The sequence below is a fragment of the Sclerotinia sclerotiorum genome, genomic scaffold (assembly GCF_000146945.2).
Source record: "Sclerotinia sclerotiorum 1980 UF-70 scaffold_9 genomic scaffold, whole genome shotgun sequence".
Classification (NCBI taxonomy): Eukaryota; Fungi; Ascomycota; class Leotiomycetes; order Helotiales; family Sclerotiniaceae; genus Sclerotinia; species Sclerotinia sclerotiorum.
In genome coordinates this window covers 710,881-733,691 of record NW_001820827.1, presented here as the reverse complement: position 1 = coordinate 733,691, position 22,811 = coordinate 710,881, and the positions used below count along the sequence as shown (strand labels likewise).

The 22,811-nt window shown below is 41.9% G+C and overlaps 8 protein-coding genes across 8 annotated transcripts; 4 read left to right on the top strand and 4 right to left on the bottom strand.

The window, feature by feature from the left end:
- Positions 1–2,083: 2,083 nt before the first annotated feature.
- On the bottom strand, positions 2,084–4,907 carry SS1G_07212 (hypothetical protein; the record flags this gene model as incomplete). Its single annotated transcript, XM_001591716.1, has 2 exons — positions 2,084–4,692; positions 4,760–4,907. 2 exons carry the CDS (start codon positions 4,905–4,907, stop codon positions 2,084–2,086), a joined length of 2,757 nt encoding a protein of 918 aa, XP_001591766.1.
- A 618-nt stretch (positions 4,908–5,525) lies between these two features.
- On the top strand, positions 5,526–6,037 carry SS1G_07211 (predicted protein; the record flags this gene model as incomplete). Its single annotated transcript, XM_001591715.1, has 3 exons — positions 5,526–5,695; positions 5,893–5,921; positions 5,952–6,037. 3 exons carry the CDS (start codon positions 5,526–5,528, stop codon positions 6,035–6,037), a joined length of 285 nt encoding a protein of 94 aa, XP_001591765.1.
- Positions 6,038–7,872: 1,835 nt separating this feature from the next.
- Positions 7,873–10,219, bottom strand: SS1G_07210 (hypothetical protein; the record flags this gene model as incomplete). The annotated part of the gene is made up of 7 exons (XM_001591714.1): positions 7,873–8,224; positions 8,313–8,517; positions 8,568–8,630; positions 8,687–9,153; positions 9,206–9,344; positions 9,398–9,818; positions 10,097–10,219. 7 exons carry the CDS (start codon positions 10,217–10,219, stop codon positions 7,873–7,875), a joined length of 1,770 nt encoding a protein of 589 aa, XP_001591764.1.
- A 570-nt stretch (positions 10,220–10,789) lies between these two features.
- On the bottom strand, positions 10,790–11,901 carry SS1G_07209 (hypothetical protein; the record flags this gene model as incomplete). Its single annotated transcript, XM_001591713.1, has 4 exons — positions 10,790–10,830; positions 10,887–10,944; positions 11,284–11,414; positions 11,796–11,901. The coding sequence occupies 4 exons, from the start codon at positions 11,899–11,901 to the stop codon at positions 10,790–10,792; spliced, it is 336 nt and encodes a 111-aa protein (XP_001591763.1).
- A 2,003-nt stretch (positions 11,902–13,904) lies between these two features.
- SS1G_07208 (predicted protein) lies at positions 13,905–14,167 on the top strand (the record flags this gene model as incomplete). Its single annotated transcript, XM_001591712.1, has 2 exons — positions 13,905–13,964; positions 14,012–14,167. The coding sequence occupies 2 exons, from the start codon at positions 13,905–13,907 to the stop codon at positions 14,165–14,167; spliced, it is 216 nt and encodes a 71-aa protein (XP_001591762.1).
- A 1,351-nt stretch (positions 14,168–15,518) lies between these two features.
- On the top strand, positions 15,519–16,911 carry SS1G_07207 (hypothetical protein; the record flags this gene model as incomplete). The annotated part of the gene is made up of 2 exons (XM_001591711.1): positions 15,519–16,123; positions 16,173–16,911. 2 exons carry the CDS (start codon positions 15,519–15,521, stop codon positions 16,909–16,911), a joined length of 1,344 nt encoding a protein of 447 aa, XP_001591761.1.
- Positions 16,912–17,416: 505 nt separating this feature from the next.
- Positions 17,417–17,999, bottom strand: SS1G_07206 (predicted protein; the record flags this gene model as incomplete). The annotated part of the gene is made up of 2 exons (XM_001591710.1): positions 17,417–17,696; positions 17,827–17,999. The coding sequence occupies 2 exons, from the start codon at positions 17,997–17,999 to the stop codon at positions 17,417–17,419; spliced, it is 453 nt and encodes a 150-aa protein (XP_001591760.1).
- A 3,972-nt stretch (positions 18,000–21,971) lies between these two features.
- On the top strand, positions 21,972–22,406 carry SS1G_07205 (predicted protein; the record flags this gene model as incomplete). The annotated part of the gene is made up of 1 exon (XM_001591709.1): positions 21,972–22,406. The coding sequence occupies one exon, from the start codon at positions 21,972–21,974 to the stop codon at positions 22,404–22,406; it is 435 nt and encodes a 144-aa protein (XP_001591759.1).
- Between the last annotated feature and the right edge of the window lie 405 nt (positions 22,407–22,811).

The window sequence follows — 22,811 nt, the reverse complement described above, 5'->3', positions numbered from 1 at the left end:
ATAACATTATTATTCCAACATTACGTTTAAGAATATCTTTTCCACCTCAAATGCGTCAATCCATCAACATATTTCTTCCTGAAAGTGCGATATGCCTTTCGGTATCTGTTGGAATTCCAAATAATCAAAATACCCAGTATTATTAGCCTATTGATTTCTATTGCTCATAACAAGCTATCGATAAATAGCAGGCAGGTTTAATTTAATGCACAAAGATGGAGCTTTCATGGGGAAATAGGAATAAAATGATGGAATTTCTGACAGATCTGTGAAGTAGTGAATTCGCAACTTAAGTGCTATTTAAGTCGGTCTCGCAAGAAGTGAAAGCCTCAAAGATGCTCATTATTTCTTCGTTCTCGGAAAGTTCTGACTCAAATCTCCTACCATGAGAGTTCCAGGGTCTTTAAATCCCTTCTTTGTGTGAAGTCATATCACGGGCATTCAGAAAAGCCCACACTGGCTGCCTACGCCGTGTATTTAAAAAGCCATTTGATTGCGTTCGACATGACTGGGAATCATTTTGGTTGATTTGCCGCAAATAATTGAATCCTTGGTCCCTAGTCACAATAATATTGTACCTGCAGAGAAGTGTGAATCAGGATGAATTAAATTTTTTTTTTAAAAAAAACCTGGGGAAAGGAAACGGTAAGTCATTAAGATAAATTTTGCTAGTAACATTTTGATGTGATTTAAATGCTTTATGGTATATTTTGATCATGACTCGATAAATCAACAACTTCATGACTCCATGGTCGCAGAGTTGCTATTCCGGGGAAGACTCGACTTTGAGTAATCTCAGGAGAAAGAATGAATCAAAAGGACAAAAATTACAACAAACTTCATGACTTCTTGCATAAAGCCAACAGTCATAATCCTAGACTCCCTCCAACTCCCATATAATACCTTACTCAAACTCATCAAGTCCTAGCCATAACCCAATCATAAATCATAAATCCGCACCGCGGAGCCTCCTATCTTAAATCTTAAGAAAAATATGCACTCCTTTTCACACTTGTGACCATCCCCCATCCATATGCATACAACCTCCTAATTCAAAGCTCCATTTCCAATAATAAAAAATCATCAATCCGCACCATATACCAAGCAACATCTCCATCTCCATCTACCATCCTCTATTTTCCATTTTCCACTCTCCACCACTCTATTTTAAAACAGCACCAAACCCCCTAAATACCACAATCATACATACTCCGTATACAAATCAACAATAAAAAATTTTGAAAATATTTTTTTCCATCCCCTCTCCACACCTCTTCGCCTTCTCTCCCCAACTATTCCTCTTTCCTCAAAATATCATTAAAAAAAAGAAACAGCAAAACACAAACAACAACTACAGCTTAAATTTGTATGAAAAAAATATATACAGAGTGTTAAAACCTCAGACCGAACAGACAATCGCAAAAGTCATCGCAACAGTAATCCACCACATCCACCACATCCAATCCACCGCTTCCAATCAAACCTATCTACTACCTAACCTCACACCGCTAGGTGAGTCTTACCATGTCCTCAGATATGAACTTCTGAATCCGAGCAAATGATCCACTTAGATCTAATCTAGTCTCTAGATAAGATATACCTACCTACTCACACACACCACACCACACCACACCACACCACATAACATCACCGCACCAAAGACAAAGACAAAGTCAAAACTAACCAACTACCCCCAGAAAGAATAAGAAGAAAAAGAAACGAGGAAATTATAATATAAGAATTATCAATAATAATTAAAATATGTAGAAACAAGAAGCTAAACAACGGATATACAGTTAAGCAAGGTATGGTATCTACGCGAAGAAGCAGTTGCTCGGCTAAACTTTCTCAACACATCTCCAACCATTTCTCATGAAAATTTTCTTCGTATCCTATGATAACCCTTTGCGGACCTCATTCGTCATTGCGTCATCCATATACAAAGGAATTCGATGTGAAATAAACAGACATTATGCATTTCGTTCCATTCCATTTTGCCACCTCGACCTCATGGCCACCAGAACTCAAACCCTTTTTTCCAACTCCAAACACCAAACAATAATACAACTCGAGCACAAAGCACTCAAGTAAAATCAACTTTGCCTGCCGTCCCTGCCCCTATACTTCGCCTCTGTCTCTCCATTCTCCTCCTTTGCCTCCTTTCCCTAGCATGATCCGTGCCGGAATCAGGGCTCATTGCACTCCATGTACCATGAGTATCTTCTGACATATTACTCCTCCCCGCGTCAAACACACTCCCTCCAGCCACACTCGGATCTAGGTTACCGGCGCTTTGTGGCCTACCAGAACTCTGTGGTCTACCAGAACTTTGTGGTCTCCCAGATTGGTTACCCGAGTCTTTAGGTTTCTTTCCTCCAGCAAATGGAGGATTAGGTGGTGTTAGGGGACCTATGGGTGGTGGTGGGAGGCCCGCTTCATCATTTTTATCTCTCACCATTGATTCTGCCCTCCTTTCCGCCCTTTTTTCTGCTTCTCTTCGATATCGAGATGAAACCTCCCCATCACTGAAATCACTTATGGAATCCCTTCCTGAACGTCTTTGGCCACTTCGAGCTCTTCTCGATGCACGTTCTGCTGCCGCTTCTTGTTCTGTAAGTCGTCTTAAAGTAACATTGCGTTCTTTGTCTCCGTGCATTTTCACTCTAACGCTGACAGGTGGACTTGCGACGGCAGATCTAGAGCGAGATCTTTGACGGCGACGTTCCTCTTCTGCAGCTAGACTAGCAGCTCCGGCTACCGCAGCAGCAGCAGCAGCCTCACCTTCGTCTCTGCGAATCGATGATCGGGGGACGTTTTGACCAGGAGTTGGTGTTATATCACTATCGGAAGGTAGATGGAGGATACCATGTGTGTCGCCGGGCATGGGAGGCATTGAGACTGGTTCTGTTACGATATCATGGCGGGAACGAGATTGACCCATACTAACAGGAATTGGAGGTGGCGCTGATGCTACAGGTCTAGGATGAGGGTCGACAAGCGATGAAAGTTCTGATGATTCTATAGAGCTTCGTTTGAGATTAGTTCTTGGTGGAAATGCGTCACTTGTCAAATGTGAGCCTTGATTAATGTGTCGAGAAGCTCTTTCTCGTTCATATCTTTCCTGTTCCTCGCGACCTCGAGCTATTTCTCGTTCAACAAGTTCCTCTACCTCGCGATTTCGAGAAGCTCTGTTTCGTGCAATTCTTTCCTCTTTCTCGCGAATTCGATCTTTTTCTTGTTTAACAGTTTCCTCTTTCTCGCGAATTAGAGCAGCTCTGTTTCGCTCACGTCCTTCATCTTCATCGCGCTGATCCCAATCCATTTCCTTCTTTTCTTTCCGCTCTTTCATCATCTTGCTAAACCAGCCTATTCCCAAGCTAGCTAGCAGCGAATTTCGTAGTCCATGATTTTCCTGTGGTCTTCGAGATGGACTAACAGTACTACCGGATCCATAGTAAGAATAACTTAAAGAATCAAGACTATGCGATCGACCGGCTTGACTCCGTATTGGTCGAGGAGTCACGGGAGTCACAGGCCCTGGCGTCGTTGGGTGTACTTCAGCTGCGGCAGATGCTGACTTTCCGGGACCGGGTAAGATGGGACGATTTCTCCTACGATCTTCGTAACGGCCTGTTCGCTCAATTGGAATAGTAGATTCACTATACTCGCTGTCATTACGCCTATGATTCCTTCTACCTGGAGTATCGTGAGCAACAGAGGAATATTCGTCTCCATTCTGTGTTCGTCGTGGTCGGTCGAGAAAAGTCTTTGCAAGCGCGCCAGCAGTGAGAGCAGCACCACCCGCAAACAATGAATTCATCCCACCTCCACCGCCCTTTTTCCTGGGTTCATGATTCTCTTCTTGGACATAGCTTACGGAGCCACGCCGAGATCCCGAGCCACGGCGCGAAGGTATAACTTCCTCCCGGACTCTGCTGTGACTGTGACTGCGACTGCGACTACTGCTGCTTCTATGACTACTGCTGCTCCTGGTCCTGGTCCTGGTCCTGCTCTTGCTCCTCTTTCGATCTCGATTTCCAAGCAGAGCAGCAGCTCCTGCGCCTGCAAGTAAAGGTCCGAGTATACCTGCACCAAATGAGCTCTTCCTCCTCTCCCGAATTACCTCGCCATGGCTACTTCCTTCTCGTATTACTTCTGGAAGTGCCTGCAGTGCTCTGTATGATAGGATGAAGTATAACAACACCAGAAGACCCATCCAGACAGCGAAAAGTATAAAGAGATATTTGGGTGATCCGTACAAAGTCAATCCTAAAGGTACTTGGGCAATTGCAAGTAGTGCTGTTACGCGACCTATCCATTGGTGGAAGAATGCTTTGAAAGGAACCCTTCTCAGAACTCGCTTCCCCGCCGAACTATGTGTCCACCAGCCCGATAGAAACTGTACCCAAATTAATACATATATTGCCAACCCAATTCCGTGATGAGGATTCGTTAAACTTCGCGCAGGACCGACTGCCATCCACCCAAGTATGAAAATAGCTGTTGATAGAAGTACCGTCATGATTTGTAAATATATATGGTATCGTATCGCTCTCCTTATATCTGGACCATAAAATCTCGCAATGAATATCGCTGCAGGTACGATGAATAGAAACGTAATGGCAGCAAGTATACCATGAGCTGTAATTAATCCTTTGTATCCAGGCATGGTCGCAAATCGATTTCCCATTCCTACTTTCTGTCAGCTCCCTCATCCATGGCAATGCCAGTGATCTGATGCTTTCAAAGATTCACTCACCATTATACCTCATTGTCTCGAAATTCAACCCCATCAAATTTGGTAATAGAAAATCATTCTTCGTAGCATCCCAAGTCCCATCTCCAACATACATTGTATCTGATGAATATGTACTACTCCCCGCCGGAGAGAGATTATCAGTCGCCATGGCGGCGGGCGGATCTGCCGCCTAATGGCAGATAATCTCCAAATTCGTTAAATTATATCGAGATGGTAATTATCTTGAAGAATTCGATACCGCTATTTGGAAGAGAGGGGAATGTGGATAAAATGTAGCTCCGGAATGATTGTAATATGGTTGAAAAGGTTCTCTTGTAACCGCCAAAATGTGCTTGCTTCCTTATCGTACTGACTTGTAAATAATTTGGGGGGTTCACTCGGTAACCAATGCGGTGAAGATGAATTGAGCTGGGCAGAACGGCTAGAAACAATTAATTCTTTCAAAAATGAAGCCTTTGATCATCCATTAACACATTTGAAGATATAAAATCATGCTATTACCGGTAATCAATCAATCAATGTGACCTAGAACGGAACCAAGCTTGACAGTTTCTGGTCCGCGGGTAGACGAAAAACAATCACTTTTTACCTGGTGGCTGGGTAGCTGCAGCTAAATTTACAGTATATCCACAGTACAACTCAGCAAACACCAATCACAACATGTTGTTTAGTGCCCTGACAACATAACGGCTCATGCAGCCACGACGATGGATCTGTGTGCTTTTACTATTACGCGCCAACTTTTCTCAAAAGAGTTTTGTCAAACATGAATGCCAATACCATTCATGGGGTATTGCGTCTAAACCTCCCAATAGATATACTCAATACACTCCGTATGGTCAAAGAGTTGGAAATGCGGAGAAGTTTCCCTAGGAGATGCGCGATGCATGATTGTACCTGCGTCTTATCGATGGGCCTAAAGGTTGAACGGAAAAGGTAATGGATCCTTCTTCTTCTTGGGCTATTCATAGTCTGGATGGAAGTACTCCATACCTCACTCAGTGTGTGGATTTCAGCTATCGTATGCGAATTATTCATAACTGTTAGACTCTTTTCAGAGGAACAAGATACCATCTTTAATTGTTAAAATGTTCAAATATTGGAATTAAATGCTATTACTACTTCATAGGTAGAAAGATATGCTGGGGCTTAGTTCTGAATTGTATGTGGGAATAGTTGAGTCTACTTGAAGTTTTGAAGCCTGGTCAGTCGCCAGTCATAACTCCCGCAGATGTTAGATCGATGCGTCGTAATTTGTCGGCTCCGCTTCCCTTGTAATCTCTGAAGATAATCGTCTCAATCGGGCAATAGTCAGTCGCCCACTGTTCACCGATTAGGTGTCATCATGGGAGAACATATAAAGATCGGCACCCCATCTCCGTACACTTCTACAGCAATTCAAACCCTGACTAGACTTTACCATGACCACGGAAACCGAGATCTCACGTCTCTGAGACTAGTATTCAGCAAGCTTTGGATTCTTAGATCTGCTGCATTATCACCAGCGGGCTGCCTTGATTTAATATGGATAAACATCTATGATAATTGCGGGATTATTAGGCAAAAGTAACAGAAGTCTGTACTACATAACATATTCCGTCATTTACACCTTCACTACCCAGGCCTGGGATTTGGGAATTCATCCTACTACTGATAGCTTTACTCCTTTTTAAAGTGCTGGAAAGAGTGGTGTAGTAGCTTTGTAAATGGCCCGGGTAATGATATCATCATCTATTCCGAAAGCAGTACAAGTTTTGCCTGCATTCCCTGGAAGTATTCTTGGCTCAATAGTTGCTCTTATTCCTAGAGAAATCTTGTTTAAAGCATAGAGCTGTTTGGCATCGGATATTTTGGTGTATTGATGTATTCACACATTTTATTTACACATCTCATTCTTTTCCTCTCAGTAACCAGAACCGACCATGGCTGTATACTCTCACCTTCCTCTACATGAACATATCAAACCATATCCGATATCCCAACCGACACAAGGCGAAATAACATTCAACGCGGAAGAGCCCAGAGCTTCGAGAAAGAACAACAACCCACAAATTCCAAATCAGTTATCAACACTGAGAGTTCTCGCCTATAAGACATAAGACTCTTTAAAGTGCGGCGATTAGTCCAGCTTCCTAAAATGCGATTTTCATGAGGCCTCATCGCAGCTTATCTCTCCATATAGTTCTCCATATAGTTCCTCCCAGCTCAAGATATCATATCATTGATATTCCCTCCTTGATGCAGTATCTCTCACCTCGCTCTTCACCATTATCAACACAGTAGACTTTAGCCACCCCCAACAACACCAAGATCCACACCTTTCTACACCTTCCTACGCACCAAAACTCCAAAAAAGACCATACCAACCCTTAGACCGCGAAACCGCAATGCATATTGCACTTCCCTTTTTCTATGTTCTATCTTGCATATCAGTGCCTTCTTTCCCAATTCCTTATAATGAGGCAATGAAAGAACATCTTCTCGTGCAATAACTCTACACTATTACTGACCGTCGGGTGACTTGATCTATTATAACATCTATCAACCTGACATCTTACACCCAAGCCCCCCTACTTCGCGATTAAACTTACAATTACAAGAATACAAGACTACAAGATCCCAACCATAAATCCATCCAAATCCAAACATAAGATTACAAATACCAAGAAAGAAACCACACCAAAAAGCCAATTTCTTTTCTTCTTCTCGTACTCATACGCAATTACCTAATTCTAATTTCCAAATATAAATCTATAATTATAACTATAAAATCCCACTGATATACAAAAGATCTTACTTTTAATTCTACATACTATTCTATACTATTCTATTGATTGATTGAGAGCTAATAACCTATAATAGCATCTCCCAAAACTCGACATCAGATATCATATTACCACCCAATTTTCGATAATTTAAATTTACCGACCCCTGCCTGCTCCAGGTATTTTTGTGCGTATAAAAAGGAGCGACTTTTTGGGAGTTATATACAATATATCAAATCATTCACATCTCATAAACTCATCTGATCATGACAACCAAAATCGCATCAACATCGCATACATCACAAACCCCCTAGGTTTCTTACACCCCCACCAAACACCTCTCCCTAATTACCCATTATTATGACCCGTCGCCACGCCCCAAAAATACGCACACCACGACCCCGCGACCAAAACCACCAAAGCCGCAAAACACCACATAGAGACCCTACGATTCCTCCCCCCATTCATATTATGAAAGCGTTCTTTGCGCTCATTGATCAGTTGACCATTTGCCACGCGTTGCTTACGCGTATATTGCAGAATGCGGAAATCGATGCAGAAATAGGAGAGGGCGACCATGAGGAGGGCGACGACGGCGGCGCCGGCGGCGAGCGCAACGTAGAGGTTTGTTACTTTGTTGTAGGAGTTGTGGTCCGAGTCTTGGATTACGCCGGCGACTATGTTGACGATTATGCTCATGCTGTTTTTGGGGGTTTTGTTAGTGGGGAGTTTAGAGCGGGGGGTAGATGGAGGGATGGATGGAGAAGGAAAAGAAGGGAGGGACTTACGCGTTATTCAGGGTGAGTTTGAGAGCGACTGCGGAACCGAAGACGGATTGATGCCACATTGATGTTCGAATGCTATCAACGATTAAAGTTGGTCCGAAGCAATACGCAAAAGCGTAAATTCCAAATGCGGCATCAGTACCGTGGATTGAAGGAGCCCAGTTTATAACGCTCATTGATGTTAAGACGGAAAGTCCCATGACGGCAACTGAGCGTGTAAGCATGAGGTTAGCGAGGAAGGAAGATGATTGTGCTTACAAAGGGTGATTCTATTTCCCCATATATCGACAAATATTCCAATGAGAGGAACGAAGAAGAATCCTGGAATGATTAGTATCGTTGGTTGTCCTAGATTTCGGAATATCTAAGGTCCTTACCACCATATTGAACAGCAGATGTGTACCACCCGGCTCGTACAGATGATACACCTAATCTCTGCTCAGCCATCTCCGTTGCATTATTAGTAAAAAGATTAGCAACCGAAGTTTCAAACAGCGAAAAGGACAAAACCACCCAGAAAGTCCAGGGTAATTCAAGAACTTTACGCAATTCAAAACTTTTGTTGCCTTCTGTGAGCTTTTCACCAGTAGCTGGATCGGCTGTAGATGGAAACTTCTTATTGGCGTAACGAGTGAAGATGTAAAAGCCGAGAGTCATCAAATTACAGAAGAGATTCATGGCTACTGAGACCCAATACACATTTGCGAAATTCCCAGTGTTTTGAGAAATGATATTGGCCGATGATTTACCAACAAATGCACCAATTTTACCAATTCCTAACTCAAGTGCAAGAGTCGAGGCGAATCCATGATTGGGCGCAAACCATGAAGAAAAAACTTTATATCTTGGTACACATGTTAGATATTTTCATTGATCGAATGAGAACTTCTACATACTGTGCAACTTGAGTGGCTATATCTCCAAAAGCTTGAACAATTGTACCACCAATCATAAATTGATAATTTCTAGTTTGGGCAGCTCCGGCAATGAGAACTGATCCAATGGTAAAGATGATGTTGCCGTAAAATATTGCCCCTGAAAGTTGTGAGTAAGTCGTCAAATGGAGCGACAAGTCTTGGTTTCCGTACCCGCTCCTCCAATTCTATCGGTAACGACACCGCTCACCAACATTAAAGCTGTGACCATAAAATCTTGGCTGGCACTTAATAAAGCATATTGCTTGTTGTTGATTTTCATCTCCTTCTTAATTGTTGACTTCATCGCTCCCGTTATGCCAGAACTCCAATGTGAGCCAAAACCAATCATTGAAACCAAGATAATTGAAGTCAATTTCCATTTCAAAGGTATATCATTCCCAGTGGGATGTTCATCATTGGCAATACCCGATGAATTCTCCTCATTGTCGCTGGCAGATGCCGCTGATACGACGGTTTCATCTTTCTCCTTAGCATCGCGACCCATTGACGGCGTAACCGAGGTTGGATAAACACTCTCAACTATGTGATCACTTGACATAGCCGAAATATATCCCCAGAGGTTGAGGTAAGGCTGAGATGATAGGAAATCAAAATATTAGAGAAGTGGGTCAAAAGGGAGAGCGAAAAACGTCCTCCATTTTGAATTCATCTTATCTTCTTTATAGAGTTTTAATTCTACGGCTCGTAGTATTCTATGACCAACGTGAACACGACTTTGCCCCACTAATGCTGATGGGTTTATTCATATTTTCCAATGAAGTCAATGAGAAGTTGTGGAAACGTCCCCGCAATCAGGCTTTTTGTTATCAGATGGATGGAAATCATCCGAATACAGGGGTAAAACCTTACATCTGATAAGCAATCTTGGCCCGAGGATGAAGTCAAATAATTCCCCGATACGATGATCTGCTGACTAGCAGAATGTATTATACTTTGAAAAGAGGAGGACGGCATCTCGGAAGCCAAGTACATGATAATAATGTAATCGAAAAGTTGTTCGGGTATGCGGATTGAAAATTTGCAAAACCAACGTTCCTTGAACCTTTGGTGTATTTTGCAGTATTTTCAAATAAGGGGCTCATCCAAAAATTAATAATAGCCCAAAGTCATGTTAGAAGGCCCCCCATGATAGGAATAATAGCCTGAATAACCACGTGTAAAGCTCATGACACTGCTAGACGGCTGGTGTTAACTTGTCCTGTAATGAACAGAAGCAGCCACATCCGTATCAGCATGCCAGCATACGATATAATTCGAGTCAATCAATTGAAAAGGATACCGTGCATTTCCGTTTCCAAACATGCGACATACCTCAACAAATCCTAAAATACCCATGCTGCAGCCGAATGGGCACACCGTCTTGGTTATTCTTCTCCGAAACCTCAATCAACCCTTTATGATTCTTTTCCCCATAGCTCGAAAATACATCCTGCTGAAGTGCTGCATAACTTTAGCACAAAAAAGCTATGTCACCGATTTCGCTCTTTTGCTAAAGCAGTTGACCGCGCGACGAGATTTTCGGTGAACATTACGGCTCCCGAATCATCCGTTGACTTTGGTCCACTGATTTGCGATGTTGGAGACTAGAGTCATTCAATTATACTTGTTAATGAACTCAAGCTCTAAAACATTTACTTACGGATTAGAAGACCATACTCTATCGTTATACCAAGATCATTTCCTCCATTCTTGCTGAACTGAGATTATAGGCTTAGAAATTGGTTGAAAAACAATGATAGGTATTACATTCGTCGCAGCACTGATATTGTTTGGACTCCTTGGTCGGAGATCTTGCAGATATCATTGATTAATTCGGCGTCATTGAACATGGTCAGTATCCAGTATGATTTCCTCAGTCCAAGTGGTTGTGTTGCTGCCGTTGAATTAACCAACGACGTAAGGTTCGTAATTCTTAAGCTAGAAGAAATGCTAGCCAAGTTTGTAAAATTGCTGAAAAGCAGGGTTGATGATTGGCTTTCCATAATTCGAGGTAGCACTGACTAGTGTGGTCCCTGCAAAGGTAGATAGGCATATACCACAAAGACTGCGGCAAATGGATTAGGAGCATGATTGATGTTGAAGTTGATCAAGGCCTCAAATGCATTATGGAGTTCTGTTGCGTTTGGAATCGTCATCACGCCCCACATATCACCCTGCTCGAACAAAGCTAGATCAAATCTTGTCACGATAAAAGTCTTCCCACTTCCCCTCAATGTCCATATAGATCTGGGTGTGATTCTCGGTTGAACTTCCGACTAAAACCATTGACAAGGACTACCTATCACTTTACGTAAGTTTTCAGATATTGAAACTAGGAAGAAGATACTTCATAGTTATTAGCTTTATCGTAAGCAAACCTGTACCGTTCAAGTGAAAAGAAATACTACTCAAGTGTTAGACCTCTAACGCGGGTACCAACAGATCTGCCACCTATAATTCTGATCTTCGCGGCTTCCATCGATGGATAAACAGTGGACCATTGGATTCCTGCTCCAACGGATACTTCAGTTTTATTAGTCAAAATTTTGACTTGATTTAGACTACTTACATCTATCACGACAGCATTCTCGATATTTTGATGCACCTGCAAAAAATGCGTCTCGACGACAATTGACAACCTTGAGATTTAAGTGCTTGTGTGGTGGTAGAGGCATCCTCGACAGAGGTTCGCGTCTCTTGACACGCAGGTTGCACTTCGGCTTATTGCAATGACCAATACCATTGCACAAACTCACACGTTGCACTCACTACCAGTAAAGATACCCTGTTTTCAAGAGTTCGAGAAACTAAGTGACAGTGAAGAATTAGCACTGGTAATCTCAATCAATGCTCGGTATGATACACTCACAGTATTCTAACGTTAACATCCGTCTTCGAGTCTGAAAAGTACTACTCAGAAATCCCTCCGCTATTACTGAATACGCGACGATGAGATACCTAGTACACATAAAACGTAAAACAAAGCTAAAAAAGTGTAAGTAAGTTACTTCATGTGATTAGCCTCATATGATATGAAGCCGTACTACTAGCGAACTCTTGTATGTATCTCCCTTTAATCTATATAGGACTCTCTTCTCATAGTGTAGTTAGCAAGAATAAGTATCATCCAAAGTAATACCAACACAACAAAAAGATAATGATAACAACATAGGTATTTAGAGATTATCGATATAAACACTTTGATATAGAAAATGAGGAAAAGATATAGAAAGTCTAATAACCATGAGATGAACAGTAGCACATGAATGACTGAAAGGTGATAAGATATAGTAATCTGTGACGGAAATCCCTGCTTTCCTCCCACCCTTATTATATAAGAAACCTCAGGTACATTAACCATGTCCACACATGATACGATTACTCGGGATTAGTATACGATTTAGGTGACCTGAGGATCAGATCCGGACAAGTACTAGGTATCAATGGTTATCGGTAAAGTAAGATCATTGGAGGGATAAATATGACTTCTTTTTGCCTAGCCATTGCGGCTAGGCCATTCATTTGTGTATATATAGAGTAGCTATCCCCATCTACAGGTGCTCTTCACCTGTAGATTCTAAGTTAAATACAATTGCTGGTCTATAAACACCCTTTTGGTCACATAATCCTACAAAATACAGTAAGACGACAGAAGTTACCACCCAAAGCATAATAATAAATAATCTTATCTACTAGATAGTTCCACAAACCGATCAAGCATTCCACTCCACGATACATACCTAGTATCTTACATATCAGCTATGTTTCAGGTTTTAATAAAACTACACTTCCATAAAAACTTACAAAGCGTCCCGAATATAGCATATCATGATAAATCTTACATTTCCATCCATCCATCGAGTATTGCTTATTTGGCGTTCTGGCATTTTATATATATAGATATAAATCCACTAAACCATCATAAAAAACACCAACAGCAAATCATACCTACTAATAAATATATACAAATTATAATTATTAAGAATATTCTGATGATTTTGGTAAGACTGATAAATGCGCGATATGTCGCCATCCAATTTTATTACCCCACGTTTGAATTTACCCCACAGTTCCCTTTATTTTTATATTTGCCGCGGGGTGATTTCAGTTACAATTGCAATTGTAATTGTCTAAATTGATTACATGTACTGAATGCTTTTGCTTTTGGAGTATATATATCTACTTTGTGAAATAATAGGTTGGATTTTAAGAATAATTTCATCTCTTCATTCACTGGCTATGTATTTTTATATTGTTTATTCTAGTTCAGGACTGCCACAGTTCTTACACGGTTTATTTATATCTGAGTAGGAAGGTCATTGATTCTCCTTCCTTTTATATTTCGGATCCTTTTTCCTACCTTACCATAATCAGGTGAAAGCTTTCACCGGTTTATGTGCCAGCTCCTCCCTTTAGGTTGTATAATTGTTGAACGTTCAGTTCGCAGTCGATGCTTTGATCGAAGGACTTTTGGGGAAGAGGAAACATGGTAGTACCTTTTTTCTTACGCCAATACAGCTCAGGAGGTATTCGATAGCAAGTTGTGTGACTACTTTATACGAGAGGGACTTTATTTGATGAATAAGATATGACTATTAGGATTTTCTTTGCGTGGTAGTGAGAGCACAACTCTACGATCTTCATGTCATGATTGAACGGCCATCCCGTCTTACTAACCATGACACCCAAAACTAAGCAACAGGGTAAAGATATTACTAAGCCTTCAATGGCTCGAACTGTCCAAATTTAGGACATTGTGAAGTAGTATACTTGTATGAGTTCCAGTGTTTGAGTCCGCATCGTATGCAGCCTTTCAAGCTCCCATCAGACCAGATCCAACAGCACGATTCATCCGTACCATTGGCACCTCTAACCAGAAAAAGAATTAAAGGCATGAACTCCTTCCAGCAGTCCACTCGGATTGCGCTATCAGATAGGTGAGATTTACAGAATGAGGTGCTAATAGTGGAGAGCCTCGGTCGGGATATAGATAGAGAGTATTAGGTTGTAATCGTGTGTAAAACCACGCCGAGGACCTCGGATCAGAAAAATAAGACATGCAACCTAAACGTTCCCAACTCTCTCGAACCACTAAGAGGAAAGCCACGTTGAAGGACAAGGAAGTGAGAGATGCAACAGAAAATTAAATCCAGTAGAAGGATCTTATCATGACGAACAGCGTGTACTAATCCCTGAGTGGTAAGAACAAGGATTTACTGCCCCAAGGCCTTTTGGCGCAGCCAACATGGTCTGCCGTAATGGCAAGGCTTGACCGAGCAAAACCTCCTCTATTTCTCAATTTGGAATCTGATTCAGGGTGATTTAATGATGAGTCTTGTATCTTGTTGGAGTCTTTGAGCTGAGAAAAGTACACGAGATTGATTCGCACAGCCGCCAGCTTCACGCCAGCTTTAAAGTCCCACGGTTGCTGTAGTTATTTTGGGACCGTTACATGCGCTGACACAGCTCCCTAGCTATTGATTTTGTAAGGAAGGATCACATAAAGATCCAAGATCCCAAAGATTCAGAGATCTATGTTACTAATTGTAGTAGCGTTGGATAAATTGATGTCAATGATGAGCTACTAGGTAGGGGGTAGGTCCGGAGTACGAGGGTTACTCCGTACAACATTTAAAAGGACCCAGCGTGGCCTAAGAACTCATATGTCAGCATTTAAAATTACACCAGCCAAAAAGTGTGACTTTCAGCCTGGACATGAACACTGAACACTTCATTTCCCCCACAACATCCAATTATATCTTTCGTCTCTTGCCAGGTATATGATTAATCGCTGTGCGTCGTATGTAAAAGCTCTCTCAAGACAAGACTCAAAGATACACCAGATACACCAGATACAGTCGCAGTCACACTACATCAAGTATTAGGTTTGCTCTCGGGGAATGGAATGTTGGTTACTAGGGATATGCTTTTTTTGGTTATCCCATCACATCCCATCACCTCCTTTTCGCTTTGGGAAGGAAGACATGAGTAAGATTGATTAACACATTACTTCTTCCTCCATCCAACTTCTTGAGCTTTTTGTCTTAATTCTTTCCTGTGCCAACACTCAAATTAACCTCAGGGAAACCCAATTGAAACCGACCTATTCAGTAGACTCAAACAATAGGAGACGTTCCCAGATTCACTTTGGCTGCATGCGGCACAAATCCTGTGAATCATGATCATGTAGCATTAATACCTGTGCAACGCGATCTAATATTCTTGAGGGAACACATTAACAACGTAAGCCATGAGTACAAACGGTACTGAACTTTTCAGAAATCATGTAACCATGGACGACATCACAATCACTCCTCAAATAGCGCCAATCTCGAGTTCGAGGAGAGTCTCCATGGAGGAATATTACAAGCAGGAAAATGAGTCTTCCGATCAAATACAGGAACCAGAAGTTGAGGAGGAACCAGAGGAGGAACAGGAACCAGAGCCAGAGATCGATATCGATGTCGAAATTGAGGATAAGCCAGCAGATTCAGCGTCGATAGTAGATCCTCTACTCGACTCTCCTCCTTCGTACGATGCTTCGGTTCGTTCTCAAAATATGCGCAGTCGTTTGAATATTCAACCTCGAGAAGATGAAGGAAGAGAGACGCTTCCAGGATATTCCGCGGGTATCAGTCTGGAAAATGTATTCATGAGGAAGATGGAACTACAGGGCGCGATACATAGGGCTTCGGATAGAAATTGGTATCGAGTGTTGGCGACATTGCAAGGGACTCTTTTGACCTTCCATAAATTCAAAGGACCGGGCCTATTTGGTCTGGAGTGTGGAGAGAGAAAGGGTACACCAGATATGCCTGCTGGTACGAAGCGCGGAAGTTTATTGGGAAGTTATAATTTGCAGCATGCAGAGGTTGGCATCGCTGCAGATTATGTCAAGTAGGTCTACAAATACTGTCTCTTCATTAGTGATACTAATAGCTGCTAGGAAAAACTATGTTATCCGAGTCCGAGCAGAAGCAGATCAGTTCCTTCTATCTTGCATCAAAATCGAAACATTCGTCAGCTGGCTGCAATCACTTTTCATAGCCATCGATATTTCCATGCCGCTTGATGAACGACAAATTCCAAAAGATCAATCCATTCCACGTTCACGACGAAGGAGACGAAGGGAAGCAAGAGAAATACAAGTCAACGACGAGCTTATCCGAGCCCAAGAAGAACTCATCCGAACACATTACCCCAACCTCGCAACTTCAAGCAACTCCCGAGAAAGAATTACCACGCGCCCGTCAACAGCTCCACCCACATCTCGATCCAATCCACCCCACACACCCCGTACGCCCCCAGCTTGCGTAACCGAAGCCGAGACCGCTCTTCGAGCCCTCCAAGAAATGGGTCTCATAGGCGGTCGACCCCGTCGTCACCGCATGCTGCATCGACGCACTCCCAACCCCATACCCTCTCACTCCTTCTGTCCCGACACGGGAAAATGGCGTCCGGAACACGCATGGTCTCCTCGATACGATATGTTATATGCCAAGAAATGCATGGCTATCCTTACAAATTGCTCGCCTCGAAAATCAAACTATCTCATCATGAAAGGCAAACAGTGGATTGTAGATTGGAGCACGGGTTCGTTAACGCAATGCGAACCTCCGGAGTATGGAGAGGAGTATTGCGGGAGGTGGAAAATAGATCATAATGGGTCGCTGGTTAAGGCTTGAAATTATAGAATTGGCGTGGAGTTTTTTGGTTTTTTGGTTTTTTTTTGTTGGTTTGGGAAATGCTGGAGGGATTACATGGGGGATTGCTCAAATGTGGCGGGCGTACAATATACAGATATTTGGCTTTTGGATGAATAGTGCAAAGATATTATAGATACCAAGGTGGGAATATGGGATATGATTTGGGGTGTTTTTGGAGGTTTACTTTTGTTTGTTTGTATTTTTACATGGTGCGCCATTCGTCATTGCATGGGCTTTCAATATAGCATAAAAACTATACACCTTATTCAATGACCTAGTTTTGATAGGGCCCATTTTTGAGCTTGAGTAACTCCTCTGTATACCAAATATCTTGATGGAAATTTCCAAACGCCACGAGATCCATTTAACTCCAATCCATCCAAAACTCCCCATTTCCAATGAATGCATTTCTATAACCGCCCCTCACTCCAAACTCCCATCAATATCCCACACCTCCCAAAAACCAAAACCAAAACCAACTCTACTACACCTCCCTCAAAACCGCCTCTGCCTCCAACGCCTCTTTCCCTAATCCATCCACCTCCCGCTCCAAAACCGCATTCGCCCGATCCAAATCCTCAATCACTACTTCTACCCCTCGAACCAGCCTCTCAATCTCTTCTCGCTGTTTCCGTATCTCTTCTGCTAATATCGCGTTTTGAGATTGTGTCGTTTGGAGTTTGGCGTTTAGTTGCGATTGTTGCGTTGTGTAGATTGGGGTTAGATGCGCGGCGAGGATGGAGGGTGCGGGGAGGGTGTGCGGACTATGATGGATGGGGGTGTTAGTTTGGGGTTGAGAGGAAGTGTGTGAGTGGGGGATATGTTGCGCTGCGCTGCGCTTGGAAATGGAATAAAAAGAAAAAGAAACATTTAGAAGACCAAAAAAAAACTCACGCAATCCCCCCCTTCCCCCCCTCAACCTCAACATCCGCATCCACCTCCCTCGCCTTCCTCCTCCTCGCACTCTCAATCACCCCTTCCAACTCATTTAACCGCTCCACTACCCTCCGCTCCCGCAATATCGTCTCAAATTCATCAAGTGCAAATTGTCGTAATCGTGATACCATCTGGCCATGTATTGGCTTTAGACGCCTGCAGCAACTTTACTTGCGACGGTTGGAAACATGAGGAGAATGCTGGATATGATATAGTGTTTAGGGCTGAGGTGAGAGATTTTTCGTAGACGTCTTGGAGGCGGCTGGCGCGGGGTCCGGGGGTGAGGGGGGTGGGTGCTTGGGGGGGAGGTGAGGGGGATGGGGAGGTGGTGTTGGCTGTGGAGGGCATTGTTTGTGGGTTTTGAGTTTTGCGTGCGCTAGGTTGGTAATTGGTGACGCGGGAGAGTTTGGAAAGATGTTGGATGTGTGAGTGTTGGTGAATTATCGTTGTTGCGACGGTGATGGTTCTTCCAATGAGCGATTGTTTACTTTACTTTTTTGCGATTTGGTTGTCGCGACGAATTGGCTGCGGGATGACGCGCTTCGTTAGTTTTTAGTGTGTATTTTTAGCGTGGGTGATGCTAGCGTCCCTGAGCTTTTTCTGGTTTTCAGGCTTTATACTTCTGAGTATTGATAGTTTGTATCATGCATCAGTACTGCGAAATAACCTCCAATATAATATATCAAATCTTTAATAAATGTAAGACTTACCATTTTTGAATTGTTGATAAGTTAACTATACATCCAGACTGCATTCATGGAGATTGTGTATTTGTTTGAAGATGCTCAGCAGGCTACCTTTGATTGTTGATAGAATAATGGCAATATATGTGTGTATGTAGCGTAGCCAGCAACAGCTTGCAGCGTTACCAGAGTAGCAGTAAGATTCATCATTCCTAAATTGATATAACGTATCATCTTGTGCCAGCACGGTGCAGATCACTGGTCTAATTTCTATCATAGGGAATACCTATCTGATCTTGAAAGCGATCCCAAAAGCAGGCCAGTGATGGTCAATCACAGTCTTCCAAAAATCTGATTTTAGGACGACTCTTCATTGGCAATCACTGCTAAGGTTTATTTCGAGAAAGCGGCTTGTTTAGGGATTCGAAATTGCACTTTTACTTGAAGAGAGGTTTCATTGACAGGCATTCGCGCAACGTGGTTCTATAGAGTGAAGATGTGATGTGTTTCTGGCAGTGTTTCTTTGAGACTGATGCTTTATTAGCTTTCTGAAGAATGGATGTTTATAGAAAATCACCCAAATCTTCAAATAAGTACTTATTTTTTGCATTAACATTACACCTGAGCTACCCTCTGAAGGTCTAAAATTCTGTATCTGGTGTACTCGTCATCCCGCTTGAAGATATAGATATCTAATGCTATCTAAACTCATATCCAGCTCTTATTCTCTTGATGTCTTTACAATGTAAATAGCCAATGCTATTTTGTTTGAGATTGAAAGAAGAGCTTCCTGTTGTCCCTTGTTGTTTCATAGTTGACAACTCCATCGCTTTTGCTAGGGAAATGCCTCGTCTAAAGTTCGAACTCACGTTTCATGCATTCACCAATGATGTATTGTTTTTGCATAATGTCCGAAACACTGGGAATCTAGTTTTATGTATCTCATCTCTTTTTAGAACAGCACGTTGGATTTTGCATATGGTGAACAGCTTGATCTGTTCTGCTACCGCTATAGTCGTCCTCTCTCGTCATCCCTGTTTAGTTCCTAGTTTTCTTTCATATCTGCCCATTTAACTCGGAATATCTTTCGTTCCATTTGATTCTCAGATTCCTCGATCTCTATTCTCATCCAGAAAAGAATCTACAGACACCCTATCCCCTCTTCGTAAGATATAAGGTCAACTAGCAGCTTTGCACAAATAAAGGTATCGCAAAGCAATATTTCAGAGTTGCTAGTAATACACCCGTTTGAAGGGAATATATGTTCCTTTGCGATAGCAACCATCTATCTTATCATGAAATCAAGAAGTGTATGAATGTGGAATCATCAATGTGTCGGAACTTCAGATCGTTAGTCATCATTGCGCGGAAGAATATACAGGTGATTTACTGTTTCTTCAAAACCCGGGCTTTATTTATTGAGCCTGAGCTAAGTAGGTAGAGTGTGGTTAAGGCAAGCGATTATTTCAGATGACATCATCGACTTTCCTGTTTTTTTGGACCAGACTAGACTATCTTGGAATGCTAGTTCGGATCTAGGGACTGAGTATAATTTTTAAAATATAAAATAATTACCTATTATATACTCCGGGTGTTTGGATTCCTGCAGTGTTGCGGCAAGTGCCTTCAATCGCATTTCAAGATTCATGTAGAGTATGCGCAGCGCCATAAACGTGCTTGACAGGGTGAAGCATTCTGCAGAGAGCTGATCAATGGCAGCGATCAGAGTAATTTCCCTTGGTTTCGCATGGTGCCGTTCATTCTACAACAAAATTGCTTCATAGGCTGTGCAAGATCCTGCAGAAAGGGTTTATGAATTGCAGATTTTGCAGATCTCTTCCATATAAGGTTCTGCACAGTATTTTATCAGGCTTGCGAAGTTTCCTACAGTAGTGATATTTTCATACCTTCACGCCATCTTTCTACTTCAGTTGTCGGGCCGTCTTGCTGGTACTTAGTATGCTGGACCGTTTGAGGAACTTATATTGAGTAATGGGCTTAAAAATGAGTTAAAAATCTATAGTTGTGGTTCGGAGGGTTATGTTATTTGGCTAAGATGTCCAAGAAGTGTGCAAAAAAAGTTACGGGCATTCTCTAACCTCTCAATAGTCTTCTATATTTATAGATTAACTATGTTATTTATAGCTTTAGAACTCACTTTAACACTTAAAAATGACGAGAAGTAAAGTCCACTACAATATTTACCAAACCCAAACCCTAATCTTATGCCAACTGCAGCTTTTTCAAGCTATAGCCCCCAAACACAACGAAGCAATCGTTTTACTCCAAGCATCCCGCATGACTCACGGAAAATCAGACCCCTCCTCCTTCAACCACGAACAATCATGAGCCAGCGAAAAGCTTTCTTAATCCCAATCTATACACGCTTAGACAACAGTTTTAATTCTAGGAGCATCATTCTCTGACCGTCAGACGAGAGTTTTGCCTTTTGCCGCTTCTGTAATCCTAATCCAAGCGGCGGTTTGGGGTGCTAAGCGAACGAAAGAAGGGGTTATGGGTTCTGGTGTAAAATTACGATACCAGTGGATTTTAGAATGTAGCTTTAGTCAATCCAAAAGGTAATTTATTGATAGGTTTTGCGGTGGATGTTCTTTTCTGTGGTATTGCAGGAGGTTATTCACATTTAGTTTCTATTGTTGTTGATTTTGACACCCGTTTCCCGCTTATCTTAATACTATCTATCGTGACAGCGTCCATTCACAGATCATCTAAACTCCTATTCTTTTACCCGAGAAACAAGATTTTTGGATCTTTTTGTACCTACAAATCCTATCATGTGCCAAATTGTCAGTGTTGGATATTTACAGACAGATTGAAAGTTCTGTCTTGAAATCCATTCACTCATTCATAGAAGTCTTCTTGTATATACGACTTTTATCACTGAATCACACTATCTTCTCATCTGTCCTATTTCCAGCCCCCACGTCTTCCTCTATAAATTTTCACTGTCTATCTCTACAACTCCAGTCTCTACCAAAGAAAATTTCTCCCTCATACACACAAACCCTCCATTTTTGCACAGCTTATATACAAACCGAAAATCAAATCAACACCCAGAAAATGTCACTCCATCCCCCGCATACATTTTCCTTCCCACCTCGATCTTCATCCCCACCCCTTCAAACATCACCAAACTCACACTCAACCCCACACCTCGTCATTCACCGCAAAAAATGTATCTACCTCCTCACTATTTGTGCTTGTTCACATTTCGTACAGCCTTTTACTCATCCTACCAATATTATTCATACATCTATATGTATTGCTCGTTATGGGGGTATGTGTTCGAGTGAGGGGTGTCGGTATGAATTTTTGAGGAATGATGGGGATATTTGTGAAGATTGTCGGTTTGGGAGGTTCTTGAAGGAGAAGAATTGTGAAACTGAGAGAGAGATTGAGATGGAGATTGAAGTGGAGGGTGAGATTGGAAGGAATGTGGAAGATGATAAGAAGAAAATGATGGACTTGAGGCAAAGTATGGATAACACTATGCACAGCAATACAGCCAAGCGAACAGGAAATATAGAAGATGGGGGAATGTTAACAGCAGCAGCCGAGTTTCTACTGAATGAAAACCGAAGTATTCCGGATGTAGAAACTGATTGCCAATCTATAAATCGCAGTCAAAGGAGCCAAGAAATAACGAAGTTTGAGAACCAAAGAGCCTTTCCGACACGAAGATCAACTATTGGAGGATATAGGCATGCGTCTATTGTAATTGAAGAAGGACTAGAAAGTAATAGAAAGAAATGCGAAATTTCTAACGTTAGGTGTGTGGTTAGCCAGGTGAAGAAGCGATGGAAGAATTTATGGGGAAAGTTGAAGAAATTGTAAATGGTCTGCATTCCATACAGTAATATTAGATGTAGACTGAGCTTTTGCCTTGTGGATTATATTGACTCCTATTTCCTGTATCGACTGCTGAGAAAAGTTAGCTTAAATTGGAAGGAAAAGATGAGAAAATATATATTAGAACTTGTTAGTTAAATTAGAGCATGTATATCGAGCGCATTATCATTCACAAAATAACTTTCGAGGTAAGGGATGTTTCTGTAATTTCTAAGGAAAAATCATTATTGGTACTAAATTCATGATGTATTCGATTTGATAGACTATACGGACTATGCGATAAGTCTATTGGATATTCTATATCAGACTAAAGGGGAGGAATTACGGGAAAATGTAAAAATCCCCCTGCAATAGTCATTAAGTGAAGCCCCGGACGTACCTTTCTCAAGA